The sequence below is a fragment of the Echinops telfairi genome, unplaced genomic scaffold (assembly GCF_000313985.2).
Source record: "Echinops telfairi isolate 266 unplaced genomic scaffold, ASM31398v2 ScPeMD7_7421;HRSCAF=8459, whole genome shotgun sequence".
Taxonomy (NCBI): domain Eukaryota; kingdom Metazoa; phylum Chordata; class Mammalia; order Afrosoricida; family Tenrecidae; genus Echinops; species Echinops telfairi.
The window spans coordinates 14,852,062-14,868,493 of NW_022111321.1; the positions used below are offsets into that span (position 1 = coordinate 14,852,062).

At 39.1% G+C, this 16,432-nt stretch overlaps 1 protein-coding gene across 8 annotated transcripts in view; it reads left to right on the forward strand.

Moving 5' to 3' along the window:
* GRIA4 (glutamate ionotropic receptor AMPA type subunit 4) overlaps positions 1-16,432 on the forward strand; it is a 438,032-nt gene that overhangs the window by 939 nt on the left and 420,661 nt on the right. For all 8 annotated transcript variants that reach the window (XM_004708995.2, XM_004708994.2, XM_045297724.1 and 5 more), the window contains exon 2: positions 666-824. In XM_004708995.2, the coding sequence (XP_004709052.1) occupies positions 666-824 (159 nt within the window). The remainder of the gene's footprint in view (positions 1-665; positions 825-16,432) is intronic.

The following is a 16,432-nucleotide window of genomic DNA, read 5'->3' on the forward strand; positions in this document are numbered from 1 at the left end:
CTTTTTGCTATGGGTTAAGTGATTCCAAAGTTACATTTCCTTTCCCGAAACCTTCTCTGCTCTATCTTGGGCTTCCTCCTGAGGGTTTTCCCCAGTCTTCCATCTGGACTCTGCTGCTCGGGGACCTCTCCATCCTTGGCTTTTCTTGCTCTGCGCTCCTGTCTTTCAATGGGACGCAGCTCCTGGATTCCGTCCAGCCAAGCCTGGCTTCAACGCCGCATCCTTCCTCGTGGACAGTGCACAAAACGGAGCTAATTAGGCTGAGTCCGTGAGCGGCAGGGAAACAAAGTTCATTTCTCTTTACTGAGCTCTCTCTTAGCGGCCAGTCACCACACCTCTTCATTTCTGTATTTTCATGCAAATCCTCTTCTGGCATCTGCATGCCTGTTCTAGAGACATGCTGGCTGCTGTCGCGCGGTGCTGGGAATCATGGGGAGGGCAGGAGAGAGAAAGAACACACTCCGTGGTCTCAGAGGTCATTGTGAACATGACAAATTGGGACAGGAAAGAGCTGAGCTGTCTTAAAGACCAAAATACTAAGCATGTACCTTCGGGACAAAGAACGGTCTCCCCAGATGTGCGTGTGCTTTGTGAACAGCCCTGGGTTTGGGTGTAACGTGTAACAGAGGGAACACTGAACGTGCTTTTCCTGCTGTTTTTAATAGGTGGTCTCTTCATCCGAAACACAGATCAGGAATATACTGCTTTTCGATTAGCGATTTTTCTTCATAACACCAGCCCCAATGCGTCGGAAGCTCCTTTCAATTTGGTACCTCATGTGGACAACATTGAGACAGCCAACAGTTTTGCCGTAACAAATGCCTGTAAGTAAAACAGAGTAAGTTATGCATACATTGGAAGAGAATTAAGACGAGACAATCAGAGTTCACTTCGTTATGATTGGTGTTTAAATTTTTAAGGAAAGAAATCCAAGATTCCCCACTGATGCCTGATGCAGGAACAGATGAGAGTTCAAAAACAAGGTTTAGACTAAGGGCATAACCAGGTGGCTCTTTCCGTTTTATTATATAGATAATTCAAGTTTCTCTCTCCTTTAATAGTCCATTGTCATTCTACTATCTAAATATTAAGTGAATGAAAATATTCCTCGGTGGAGTTATTTTTAACCTCCCTTTCTGCAATACCCTTGGTTTCTCTTACTGTTTTTCATTTGAGTAAATGCGTGTCTTGCTTTCAAAGGAGACACATGCTCTTTTGCACTGTCGAAGGGCACAGAGGGCTTGCTAAAAGTGAGAAAGCAGGGCGGAGCGGTGGGGTGCGGGCTATGTATCTGAGTCGGTTGGTTGGCGCTGTAGATGATCTGGTGATGTCACTTGAGGCGGCCCTGCTCTTATATTCTGGGTTGTAAATGTCTCTTCCTATCACGTAATGCATCTACCCTATGGATAGAACTCCATGAATCTTTACCTTGGTGCCAAATCAGGTTAGTCTCTGATCCACCTGAATACACAAACCAGCCAGATGGATCTATTATCCCACACAATGGAACTAAATGTGTGACCTCACCCAGTGCTTTAAAGAAACACTTGTGTAGTGCTTCCTCTTAGAAATTGTGCAACCTGATGTACAAATATACATTAATTTAGCACAATCTGAAGCATGACCAGTCAATAGAACATTTGTATTGCATTTGTACTCTAGAAGGAAATGTAAGCTATCTCCTTAGTTTTGCTTGCTAATGTACCACTGCTCAAAATGTATATATTGAGATAATGGCAATAGATTATGTAAGACACTTAGGAGTCCTTTCTTTATAAAATGTGGCATATTTTCATTAGCAGTAGTAAAATGTTCAATCTGAATGGTAGAACATTTGTTTTATGTCCAATTAGGTATAGTTTAATTTTCTTTTCTTTTTTCTTTGCCAAAGACAGTGTACTAAAGAGGAAAAAGTGGAAACCAGAAACATGGAGTTTGGTGTTTGAAGGGTGTCTAATGAATTCAATTATTTTGAGCAATGTTATACTCACAGTAATATGAGTTGGAATCCACTGAACAGCAGTGGGTGTTGTTATTGTTTCTTTTCTTAAATTAATATTTGTTATTAGTTCATTAAAATGATGACATGAAAACTTCCTTTCAGATTTGGTTTCTCTTATAGGATTTTATCCTTGAACTTGGTTTAATAAGGAGTTTAAAGCATTTGATATTTTTTGAAATGATAAAATCATGCCATTTTGCAGGAACACAATAGTTTCTATGAGTACTAATCAAATGATTTGTTGTGGTTAGTTATGTAATCTGCAATGCAATAAAGTAGGAGAGAGATACTAAACAGAAATACATACAAGTTAGAGAGAGATCTGTGGGTAGTAAGTTTTGCAAAACCAATATTTTTTTTACTTTTGTGTTCTATGTTTTAAAATGGGTAACAACCTTTCAAATATTATAAAGTATTCCCTTTAATACATGAATATTGGGTTTTTTTAATAGTTTTTTTTTTTTCAGGAACCTCCTAGCATTCTGTCAACAGAAACTGTTAACTTTAAAAATAACCCATGATCTAATATATATGGGGATGGATTTTGTCAACAGTAAATTACTTTATAATATGAACTATCACTTGCAGTAAATTTTGAAAGATTTTCTTAAATATGATAGAAATGTGTTTCTGTCTTTATTTTATTTAGTTTACATTTAAGTTCTTGTGTATTCTAAAGTTGGTGCGTTTATTCACTACCTGGTAGATATTACACTATAAAGTGCTAATGCTTTCATCCTCCATATCATTTGTTAGCCCAGTTTGGGATACCTCTGGCTGGTGTTGTTTTCTTGGCGGGATGAAAGTAGGGTATAAAATCAAGTGTTGGTGGTAGGGTGCCTGTAAACAGCATGAACTGATAAGGATCTTGATACAGAATAAAAATAGAAAGATTGAAGTGTACACATCTCTAGCATGCTCATCTTTTACATATTAGGATTGAGAAAATGAACATTTTGTGAAGCTTAAATAATTTTTTAAATTCGAGTATGACACAATGTAAGTTACCTACTATTTTTTCATGATCGTACATCATCGATCTGATGTAGGTAACTTTAGGTATTTTTAAATGTTATTTGTATATGTAAAATGTTTTATGCTGAAGAAAAGAGAATTAGTTTGTTGTTGGACAAGTGGGTATGCTGAATGTCCTTTAAAAAAAAATCTAAGCAAAAATCTGGAAGCAATCAATTTTCAGAGCCAGAGAGCTTTGGTCAGGTGATTGGTGTTTGTTGAATTTACTGACCACACGTGACTTTCCAGCCTAAATAAAGGTGAGACGTAAGCAGGTAAGCAGGAGGGTAGAAGGCAACCTCTATGCCTCTGGGTAAAAAAAAGGGTAAAAATAGATCTTGAAACTGTATATTCTGGAGAATTAGGATGGAATTCATTTTGCAGAGTGATAGAATGGATTTATGGTATTTTTTTTCTTATTAGATTAAGCTGAAAGGTATAACATGTGGCTGATTAAGTTTCTTTCATTGTAATTTGCCTGTCATGGTTTCTGGTAAAACTGCAGGGCTAGACTGTGTGTCAGGTCCCTTTCGCAGGATATCTTAAATTACGGTATGGATTGTATCCTCAAAGACAAGAATGATAGGTTAAAGAATAAAGAGGTTTGCTTATGTTGTGGGACTGATTTAATGCCAGATCTCCCTAAGAATTAACCTAGTGCTCTGAGACTACTTTGGCAATCTAAGCCCTTCTATGTATAAAGTTGATACACTGTTTACTTCTGAACCTGGCTTCTGAACATAAACTTATTGCACAGTCTAACTTCCATGTTACTAAGGAAAACTAAGATTTTTAACTGTCTTCTTTCCCTTTTAGCAATATTTATATAAATATGAGAAATTTTATTTTATTAAAATAGCATACAATTGTCTTTCAGATTAAACCAAAATAGCTCTCCTTTCAAACAAATGCTATATAAATGGATATATTCTTGGAAAATATTTGGAGTAACTAGAAGAAGTAGTGTCTTCCTATATTTTTTGAAAATAGTTAATGAATCGAGAGTTTTAAAAAAATACTTTTATTGAGGGCTCTTACATCTCTTATCACAATCCATAAATTCATCCAGTGTGTCAAGCACATTTGCACATATGCCGCCATCATCATTTTCATAGCATTCTCTTCCCACTTGAACCCCTGATATCAGCTCCCCATTTCTTCTCCCTCCCTCCCCTGCCCACCTTCCCTCACAAACCCTTCATAAGTTATAGATTATTTTTTCCATATCTTCCATAGTCTTCTGCCGCCTCTCACCCACTTTTCCATTGTTTGTCCCCCTGGGAGGGGGTTCTAGATTGATCCTTGTGATCAATTCCCCCTTTCTCCCCACACCCTCCCCTAATCCTCCTGGTATCTCTACTCTCCTTATTGGCCTTGAGGGGTTTCTCTATCCAGGATTCCCTGTGTTTCAGGCTCTTATCTGTAGCAGTGTGCATGCTCTGGTCTAATCCAATTCGTAAGGTAGAATTGAGGTTATTATCATAGGGTGAAGGACACACCAAACAACTAGAGGAAAAGTGTGTGTTTCATCGGTCCTTCCCTGTGACCCCTCTGTGATAGGATGTCCAATTGTCTACAGATGGGCATTGGGTCTCCACTCCAGGTGCCACCCCCACCACCACCCCCCCATTCAACTTGGGTATGGTTTTATTCTGGGCCTTAGATGCCTGATACCTGATCCCATTAACACCTAGTGATCGATCACACAGCCTGGTGTTCTTCTTCCATGTGGGCTTTGTTGCTTCTGAACTAGATGGCCACTTGTTTATCTTTAAGCCTTTAAGACCCCAGATGCTATATCTTTTGATAGCTGGGCACCATCAGCTCTCTTCACCACGTTTGATTGTTAAGGCTTTAATTTAATTGGTAAGGCAAAGGAACAACAGAGAAGAAGACACCAAGATGTGGCAGAGCCAGGTGTGGTTGAGCCAATGAACATGGTTTACATTGGCTGTAACGTTGAGCTTGAAGGAAAGAAGCGATGAGTGAAGGCAGCGCTATCCCGATGCACACAGGATCTTGCCGTCTTTATGAGGAAGCCCTACTGAATGAAAAAGGGCCCTCAATGATGTACACATAATACCAACATGATCAAGTTCACATTTTATAATGAGCAGTCTAGTTTCAAGAGAGAGAATCAATTGGAAAGGGACAAAACGGGAAGAAAGAACAGTTAATTGAATCTTACAGGTATATGCTTTAGAATGATTAAAATGTGATCCAAAGTAGAAGCATTGAAAAGCGAGTGAACCACATATTTGCAAGAATATTAAGCAGGTAATCTTGCTTTGTGATTGATTGGTTGTTTGTGCGGAAGTGTTGGAAAGGAGAGTGGTTTTCAAAGTTTTAAGGCTTAGGAAAATGAATAGATAGTGGTAGCTCCAACTGTGCAAGGGATAGGAGAAGGGGCATATTTCAGTGGTTAAGCTGAGAGTGTCATGGAGATATATTGATTATAAGGCGTGTAACAGACATCTAAGTGGAGGTACAAAGTAGACAGTTCGATAGGTGTATCTGGATCTCTTGGATTCAATCTGAGTTGAAGACGGTTATTTGATGTTGGTTGGACGATGGGTTGGATGAAGTCACTCGGTCAGCACATGAAGAGTGAAAAGACTGCAGAGGATGAGACCTAGGAAGTGTCAATACATAAGAGGCGGCATGAGGAAAAACAAACGAGACTAATGGAAAATGGGTCAGAGAGTTCAGATGAAAATGAGGCAAAAATAATTTCACAGGAGCCAAGAGCTGGGGAGAATGTCAAGTAAATAATGATCAACCTTATCAAAGGCTCAGAGTTTAAAGAATAAATTGCAAGGATAATTGTAATACCTTTAAAATACGCCTTTCCTTATTAGTATAGTGTTCTTTGTATTTTAGCCGGGGTGGTGGGAGGAGGGGTACATTGAGGGACAGGGCAATGTTTATTTACCATACATATATTCTACTAATGCATAATATTTGGTGTGTATTGGCCTAGAATATTCTTATCTTTATTAAGAGTAGGGATTGACAAAAATCAGAACTGATTCCTTGGTTTTGTTTTAGGGAGAGAAAATCTCCTCTGGACTTTTGATCTGAATTTGTCCTGGTAATAGACAAATTAACTTTATACTTGTGAGCGTTGGTTTCTATTTTATGTGTTAACATGGGGAAATAACATCTATCAAATGTAATTTTTATAAATATTAGAAAAATGCCTGGAAAACATTCAACATATAGTTTGAACTAAATATGTGATTTATGACATTTCTGTGCCATATAACGCCTTTGTTCTGAGCTATTCTCATCATTTAAAGAATTATTTACATTTGTATTTTTAAAAGGTCATTTATCTGTTCTGAATAAATAGATATAAATTGCTGATATTTCATAGGAAGTTCTATGACCTCTCCTTACATTATTCATTTTAATTTATATACCCAAGTCTACACATGTATCTATAATTAAAATTATTTTCAAGTCTTCAAAACAAAAATTCACTGCCATTCATTCTGAGCCCTGGTGGTATGTAGGTCACGCGTTGGGTTGCTAACTGCGAGGCGAGCAGTTTAAAACCACCAGTTGCTCTGTGGAAGACAAATGAGGCTTTCTACACTCGAAAAGAATGACAGTCTCAGAAATACAGGGGCACACTTGCATTCTGCACTGTAGGTTGCAATGATTCTACGTCCTCCGCTAGGTGTTGTCATCAATTTTGTCCTATAGGCAACCCTATAGGACGGAGTAGATCTGTCCTGTGGGTTTACAAGACTGTCTATCTGTACAGGAGTCACAAGCCTCATCTTTCTCCCTTAGAGTGGCTGCTGGCTTCAAACTGTTGATCTCGTGGTTAGAAGCCCTCTAAGTCCTAAGAGAAGCGAACTTTCTAGGTCGATGGTGGCACCATCGGTTATGTATTAGGCTGCGATTTAAATCCTTTAGTAACACAGCAGAAAACAAAACCCAAACAAGAACATGCTGGTGTCTGTCCCTGTAAAGATTCACAGCCTCAGAAACCTTCTATAGGGTTGCTAATGAGTTGGAATTGATTCCGTGGTGGTGGTTTACAGGTTTATGGAGGGGATTGGTTCATAGATAAATTAGATCGATGAATTAGCCTAATGATTTGAAAATTGTGCTTGTTTATGTGTTCAAAGAGATAGTCTAAAGTTTTAAACAGCTTTTCAGAGAGTTGCACTCAACATTAAAGAAGGTCAAATATTGGAGCCCTAAGTATCACACTCCATAGATTCTGTCTCGTGTCAAAGCCAGGTATGTCAGAATAGAACTGAGCTCCCTAGGGTTTCAATGGCTGATTTTTCAGAAGTAGATTATCAGGCCTTTCTTCCAAGACACATCTGGGTGGATGTGAACCTCTAGTTTTTTAGCTAGTGGTCCAAGCTCTAGCTCATTAGTCATTTGCACATGAATGAGGCAAATGACCAGCACTTCATTCCTTAGCATCTTCATTTTAGAATGACAGGATTTTATCTTTAATACCAGAGTCCCACCTCCCCTCTCCTATAAAATCCATCTCCACTAGCTTCTTCCTGAATGTAGAGCAGACTTAGTGTGATCTAGCTAGAAAAATCGTTGACTCTCTAACTTAAAAACAACAACAAATCACTGGCATAGAGTTGATTCTGACTCCCTGCAGTGCAGAGTTCAACTGTTCCTCAGGGCTTCCAAAACTGCAGATCTTTATGGGAGAGTCAGCCTTGTCTTTCTCCTGCAGAACTGCTGCCATGTTTAAACTGCTGGGCTCATCTTTAAACTGTCATGATATTGTTTTATTTCTTGGTGTCAACAGTCCAAATATTCTGCATCAGCATCCTCTATTTATATTACTATTTATCTTTTCCTTCAATATCACCACTCCAGGAACACTGTGTTCATGAAGGTCATCAGTGACTTACACATTACTAAATCTAATTGTTCCTGACGCATTGTTGTGAGTAGTTGGCAGGATTTGACATCACTAACACCTTTTCTGAGAATACTAACAATAGCTGTGGCTTTTGTTCTTCGGGTGTACTTGTTATGTGTTGGGTTGCTACTCTCAAGGTCAGCAGTTCAAAACCACCAACAGCTCCATGGGAGAAAGATTGGGCTTTCTACTCCAGTAAACAGTTAACAGATTGAGAAATCCACAGAGGGGTCACTTTGAGTCAGCACTGACTCGATGGCAGTAATTTTGCTTTTGTTTTGTTCTACTGTGTATTAGTTTGGGAAACTCACAGGGGCTGTTATACCAGCCCTGTAGGGTACTTATGAGTCAGTATCAACTGTGGGTTTGGCTTATTGCAAGTTTATTGTAGTGGAGTGCTAACTAGAAACTAAGCTACTTTATTTTACTTTTTACTCAACTCCCAAAAGATACACCTTATTTGTAAAATTTTGAAAATTTACCTAAGATCACAAAGTATCCAGGGCATCAGATCATTTAACAAATATACAGTTATACAATTTTGCTTGTCATTCTTGATTCTACAATCTCTTGGGTATTGCAGTATCTATAAGATGCCCACCACTGGCAGTGGCATTATCTAGGCAACTATCAATAAAGATTAAGCTGTTTTCTGAAGAGTATCTCTTTATTTTAACAACTTTCATTTACCATAGCAAATATGAATAACATTTTATCTTGGACAGCAATTCTTCCAAGTGATGCATAATTCGGTATAGACATTTCGGAATTCTTAATGATGACGCCCACATTACTTTGCATTGCCAAATCCATGTCATCAATACCATCGTGTGTAAAAATGACTAAGTGACTCTTACCTGTTATGTAAACAGCATTGCACGCTTCATTAGGTCTCCAACGTGCCTTTTTTAAAAATTTGACTTCAGTATATCCACAGCTATTTGAAACATAGTTTCCCAAGTGCTTTACTTTAAGATTTGCTTAGCTCTCAGACATTTGATTTCAGCTTTAGATTCCAAATAAACGTACTTATGATTAAGAGACCATCACTCTGTGTTAAAGTCCCTCCAGCTCTCATATCCTTTCCATTTGCTTTCAACTTAATAATAACCACTCCTGTGGCCAACCTAAAAACATTACTTCAAAAATAATTGAGATTTAACGCTTCCGTTGAATAGCCCGGATAGTTCTCCAGATGCAATGAAAATTGAAAGCATCATAAGCTGGCATCAGTGTTTAATTGATTACTTTAGTTGGTCAAATGCTTGTTTCAGAATAAGCGATTGTTCATCATTGACTTTGGACGTGCTGCTGCGCTCTTCCCACTTTTCATGTTTTGCTTTAACCCTAACTTACACTGTGGACATCTCAAATAATGATAATCGCAGAGCACATTTCTGTAAGTCTTTTTAGACTTAGATAGAAAAAGACTATGGGAAACGTAAAATTGCATCTCTGTATTGAAATGTACATAGCTCACTATCCAACCCGAACTCATGTGCGTAGCTCATAGCGACCCGATAGGACTGAGTAAAGCCATCTCTGTTTCAGGGTTTCCCTCACTGGGAAGACTCGTGAGCACCTGGCAGTTTCCTCATCAACCTTTTCGGTTAGCTGGGTGCTGCCGTCAGGGTGCTCCTGGGCGCTTTCATGGCACTGTATCGAACTTCTTAGCGACTCTGGTTCTGAGTTAGAATTCACTGCGTGGCAGGGAGGATAGCTTAGATCAGGGCTGTCAAACTGGCGGCCTGCGGCCCCCGAGGTAATTTTTTGTGGCCCATGATGCTCTGAAATAAAATGTAAATAGAAAATATTGTTATGAAGAAAATAGCGTTTAGGGGAGATGGAGGCAATACCGTGTACACAATTCCCTCGTTAACCCTTTAACTACTGAAGACGAGCCTACACGTGGCCCAGGGCCTTTCCCCGGGGCCTGTGGACGTGTCTAAATGCGCTGCCTCCGTTCCGGCGACGTCTGGAAGCCATGTGTCTGCCACGCTCAGCGTCACGTCATGCAAACAGACCCCAACAGCGAGCAGGTTAGAAAGAGCACTCCGGGTTGTGCTGTTATGAATCATACTTAGCGGCAGCGCTAGTTAACATTTGTAGAGGGAAGCCATTATGATTGTGTATCATGTTTGTCAGCTGTCCAACTTTTTGTGTTTTTCATTAGTTACTTTGTTATATTTTCCGGTCCCAACGTCAGAGGTAAGTGAAAACTAGTAGGAGGAAAGCGCTGGAAAGTTTCGGGTAAAAAAGAATAACTTTAGTTTTATAAATACATTAAATAAAATAAATGTTAAATAAAAGCAATTATATAGTGTTTTAATTATCCTATCCATATAGCTGAATCCTCGCTTCAAAACATAAATTTAACAAAATTTGTAAATGTGCTGTGGCCTGCGTGAATCTTGCCTGTTGCACCAAATGGCCCGTGTTTGAATTGAGTTTGACACTACTGCTTTAGTGTATACTTATATTCTTTTAATGATTTACCTCACTTCTCATAAAAACCGGTAAATTATTTTTTGGCCTGTCTGTCTTTTGCTACTATGTAGTATTCCATTGTGTGAAGTCCACATTTATGTTATCTCCCCATTTTCATTACTACAAACAAAGCAGCAGTAAAACTCATGTGTTTGGCTGACTACCCCTGTTAGATCAACCCCGAGAGGTGAAATTACTATTGCAAATGATGTACAATATTAACTTTAAGAGATAACACCAGGGTATTCTCAAAATAAGTAAATAACCAACCCAGTTGCTGAAATTCCTCCCACCAGTCCTGTGGGACTCATAGTTTTCCTCTGACCTGCCATTATCCGTCTCTTTACTTGTACTGATGGGTGAAAATGGTATCTAATTGCTGTTTTCATTTGCGAATTTTTTATTTATCGTGAGGCAGAGTCTTTTCTTACATTTGTAAGCCCTCTGTACTTTGTTCTCTGTGAACCCTCCGGACTTTTGTTTTGCCGGTGTTTTCACCCTTGTCTGCAGTCATGTTGTACTGCAGTAGAGAAATCAACCCTTTGCTGCGTCAAACTGCAAATTATGTTTCCACTCTGCCTTTGGCTTTCCTTTTGATTTAGAATCCATTTTTTCATCAACACATTTTAAAATGTATGTAGTTAGATATGTGAGGCATTTTCTTTATTGCTCTGGGTTTCATTTTATGCCTAGGAAGGTATTCCATCCTTAAATCTATACGAAATATTATCCTCCATTTTTCTAGATTAAAAAAAATTAAAGTTCTATGTTTATTGCATTAACTCTTCTGGAATATATGTATTTAAACAGTTTTTTGACATATGATCTACATATAATACAATTTAATAGTTCAGTGGTAATATATTTCCTTATGTGTGTTGGAAATCTTTTTTTTCCTACACTTCTTTTTTAATAAACTTTTATTTTTGCAGGAGCTTTGAGCTACTGCATTTACGTAAAATTCCCACCCTTTCTCTCTTGCCTGGGTTTGAGTTTGGGCAGAACTTTTGTGATTTTACTCATCTCACCTTGTTCCATTTGCTCCTCTCCACACTTGCCCTTTCTGGATATATCTTTGCGGTCCCATTGCTAATTTTATATATCTTGCTTCTTTTGTTACTTCCTAGGTCTTTGCATCTCTTTTGTTGTTGTTTTCTTACACATTTTAATTTTCTGATTAACACTCACCATCAGGGCAAGTTCCTTTGGTTCTGTGTCTAAAGCATGTAACAAATAGGTTTTCTTCAGCTCTCCCCTGCCACCCTAGATCAAGTAAACTGTACTCCCATAATTACTCTCCTCCTCCGGTGCTCTACTTCTCTTCTTCCACTTCGCTTCCTACAACCAGAGTGAGCATATCTAATTTATGAAACTATCAATCAGATCACATATTTTCCTTACTCAAAATTCTCTCGTGGCATTTCGGTCTCTTCGACTGAAATGGTAACTCTTGACCATGATCCTGAATGATCTGACACCTGTCCTTCTCTCTGCCTTGCTCTCACTGGGCTCAAACCCATGCAGTTCACCTTTCTATTGCGTTCCATTAACACACATCATTTTTTTTCTTCCCTCTATTCCGCTTTATTTGCCATGACCTTTTCTTTTAATTCTCCAGTCCAGTTATTCGGTTGACTAGCTTTTACTGAAAAAATCTCCTCACCTCAGAGACAAGTTCCTGGCTACCCTCTTGAGAGTAATCCTTCTTAATCTAAAACCAGAGTCCCTCTATATATCTTCAATCCTATAATCATCACTGTATTTACCACCACATGTAATTATTATTCTCATATTGGTTTTCCTGTCATCTCGATGCCTCACTAGAGTAGAAACTCCAGTAATCTATGCCAGTGTCTCTCCTCTTTTATGATATTACTTCCTAAAAAGTAGGCAGCGCTTCATATCTTTGAGTGAGCAGTATGTGATGCTGTTTCACCTGACTTATTATTAGGACATCTTTATGACACCTAATAATTTTCATGTGTAATCTTAAACAATCTCAAGCAAGGCTATAAATATAATGAAATATAGACCTCACACAAATGTTATGTATTTTCTTTGTCTTAAGGATTTTTTCTGTCCAGTCTTTTCATTAGATTCCATGTACACAGTGAGCGCAGTAAGGAAGACTGTAATTGCTGGAGAGGAGAAAGTGGATTCATCCATGCAGTTCGCCATGAGATAGCACTGTGATCAATTTCAGTCTGGTAGAAGGGAATGTCTAGGTACTTACAACATTTGGTGTCTGCTGACAAAAGAACTTGAAACTGCTGACATACACTCGGCTTTCAAAATCGGAGAAAGACCGTTTGGGAAGCCCAGGTGAGCAAACTAGTAAGCACACTCAGGAGTATCCCATCTGCTCAGAGGTCGGCTGCCTCCTCAGCACTTCTCCACGTTCATGGAACCAGCCTCTGTGGCCTGACTGCAACCTTGCGGAAAACAGGGGTCCTAATCAAAGGAGTCATGCATTCCCTGTCAGATCCTGATTAGTTACATTGCCCAGTGTATACCTGTACATCTCCAGTAAACTCTCCAAAGGAATTTGATCACATCTATAACCCTTCATTCCATTCCCTTTTAAAATGAACTTATCTTTGTTTAATTACCTATTTTTTAACGACTTAAAATATTTTCTTATTGAGGGCTATGGGAGATGTAGTGAACCGGCACCCAGACCTAAATATTTATAACCAATGGAAAGAATTTTATTTCTGTTTTTCCTTTTGAAATGTGACATGCCTTTCTTTCTTATTGGACAATTATGAGTCAGAACTGAGGGGGGATGATGATGGGAGGACTCAGATATCAGAAGCAGCTCAGTTTCATATTTACCATTTAGTAGAAAACAATATTATTCCTCATTTTGAACATTTTTCATTTTTCTAATGTTCTAAAATGTATTTTTCAATTTACCCCTTAATTTAATTTAATTTTTTCTAAAATTTTATGTAATTATACATACCTTATAAGGTGGTATAGTGGTTACTCATTGGGCTCCTAACCACAAGATCAGAAGTTCTAAACCCCTCCATGAGAGAAAGATTGGGTTTTTACTCCCATAAAGAGTTACAGTCTTGGGAACTCACAGAAGGCAGTTTTACCCTGACCTCTAAGGTCGCAATGAGTCAGCATTGACGCGATGGCAGTGAGTTGGTTTTTACATGGTTATGTACATCAAGGTTAGGTACACAACGAAGTATCCCACTACCATTGTGTTCATTCTGACTCATAAGGATATATATAGGGTTTTTTTAGGCTATGAATCTCTACCAAAAAATATCAGAATGGTTAGTGGATTCAAACTGCTGACCTTGCATTTAGCAGTCCAATGTTTACTGGGCAGTGCACCGAGGCTCCTTGAAATGTGTAGTGTAAATCTCACTCACTACCATCGACTTGATTCTGACTCACAGTGACCCTATAGAACAGGGCAGAACTGTTGCTTCTGGGCGATCTGAGACTGTAACTCTGACTGAAATAGGAAGCCTTGGGCATCTTCTGGCAGGGCTGCGAGTGTGGCCCAACTGCTGACATGGCAGTTATCAGCCACATTCATCACCACCAGGGCTCCCTGCTAACAATATCTCAATACTGTCCCAGGCGATACAGGCGTTGGCTTTCTTTCAAATGTATAGTCACATTTCCTGTGTATTGTGTATGGCTACATATATATGTATGCATGGCCAACTGATATATGTGTGTGTGTGTATTTAGTGAAAAATTCCATTCTCTTTTCATTTCATTTCCACAAGTGTTTTGAACTCCATATATATTTGTACATGTGTGTTTATGTATGTGTATCTATCTATCAATCATCTATCATCTATCTTCATGACCAAATATATAAGTGTATTTGTGTGTAAGCCCCACAAACCACACTGTGACTGATCAGAAAGAGATTGCCAGGACTTTCTTATGGGGTACCTCTGGATGAGTTCAAGTTTCCAGTCTTTCAGTTAGCAGTCAAACTAGGTTGTTGGCACCACCTGTGGACCACATAAATAGTCTATTCCATTCGACTGAATTCCGGGATGGTGAGCATGATACCTTGACTGAACTTTTACCCCATCACACCATCACAGTGGTTGGAATATTAATGTTTTATATTCAATGCATTTTTTTCTGATTGATTTGAAAAGAAGGAAATAAGGGTGGAATAATTTCTTGGTTGTAAATCTACAAGACCGACTTTATTTTGCACCAATTGTACAGCCATGTAGGTACACGCACACATACAACGCATGGAATAGAATCATATGGAAAAGTTCTGATATCCACTGTGTGTGTCTCATGGCATTTACAGAAGTGAATTTCAGTCTCATTCACTAGTCCAAACACATTGCCTTTAATCATATTTTTGTAATGAAGGTGTAAGCTGTAGTCAAGAAGTCACAGATTGTTTGGTAGTACCCCTAGGAATTGGAAAAGAAACATTTGTGTGCATTTGTTCTGAGCCAGTTCACGGCCACCTCTGAGAGCAGTGGAGTTTCTTGTAGCAAATCTGTACCTGGTGTGTCCATGCGCACCCAAATTCCACAATGCCAGTCCCATGGGAAGTGGGTTGAGAGGATGCTGCAGGTGCAGTCCCCACAGGGTGCTCAAGTGGCCAGTTGCACCTGTCTTGCCTGAGTGAGGGCCACTTGAACCTTCTGCACTCATGACTGTCACACCAGCCCAAGCATGGCACTTGGCCAGCCAGATGGCTTGGTGGGATGCACTGGGCATGTGTGTGTTGGCGTTGCTCTCGGGCCTTGAATGTGCCAATTCATGCACCACCTGGCTAGAACTGGCTGCCCTGTCGAAGCCTGTTTCCAGAGATGAAAAGTGGATCTCTTTCCTGCATTGGAGAAATCAAGTTTCAGGGTAGGAAAGGGATTCTTCCAGGAAAGGGGCGACTTTACAAGTGTGGGTAGGCTGGCAGGGGGATGTGGTGGGGTTTTGCTCAGTGCATGCATATCTTTTTGTCAACAGACACCAAGCCAATGCTTTAACATTGAATCTGTAGGACAAGAAAGAAACTGAAATTGGAGTCAAGTATCCTGTCAAGACTATTAGATTAGCACATGGAAATAATGTACAGAAGTTGTGCCGTATACAAAACTGTATAACATCTGTGCTATTTGTATAAGAATAAAAGAGTTCACTAATCTAAAATAAATATAGCTTGTTTTCTATACACCTCACACTTTTTAAATTTGGAAAACGGTTATTGTACCTTTTCATACTACTTTCTTAAGCTAAACAACAACAACAAAGCAACTTTCCTTACATTGTTTCTAAAACCTTTATCACCCAAGCTCTAGTAGTACACAAAAACCTAGTGACTTGAATTCATCCTCACACTCATGTAACGATGTCCAGAACAAAACCGCATAATTCTGACTCTCATGATCTGACATTATCAGGAGTAGAATGTCAATGCCAGTTAGTTAGACTTTCCATACATAAGGCACACCAAATAGCAGACACGCTGATGTGGAGTTCAGCCTGACTCATAGCAAGCCTAGGTAAAACTCCACGGCTGTAAGTCATTACGGGAGCAGATGTGTCATCATTCACTGAGGAGCAGCTCTCGGTTCGAAGCGCTGAACTTGTGGTTAGTTGTCTTAACCCTTACCCGACAATGCCAGCGTGCACCTTATATGATAAAGCGCAAAACTGGGTTGTAGTCAATTAAGAATTGGCACATGCTACTTTTTGTTCAATTGTAACTTCACGCTTTCCCTTTTTTTTATTACTTGAAGTGTTACCACTAAGCCTCCACATAGAGTATTTTAGAATTCACAATGGATTATCTTAAATACCCCATTGTCGTTGAGTCAATTCTAACTCATTGTGACTCTATAGGACAGAGTAGAACTGCCTCAGGACTTTCAAAATGACAGATGTTTTTTGGTAGTTGTCACTCACAGATTGGCGGAGCACTTTATCCACTGTGCCACCAGGTCTCATTATGATTGCCATTTCAAGTTATTTGGAACCAACTTGAATTCAGTTAATTTCTAAGGGGATTCTGT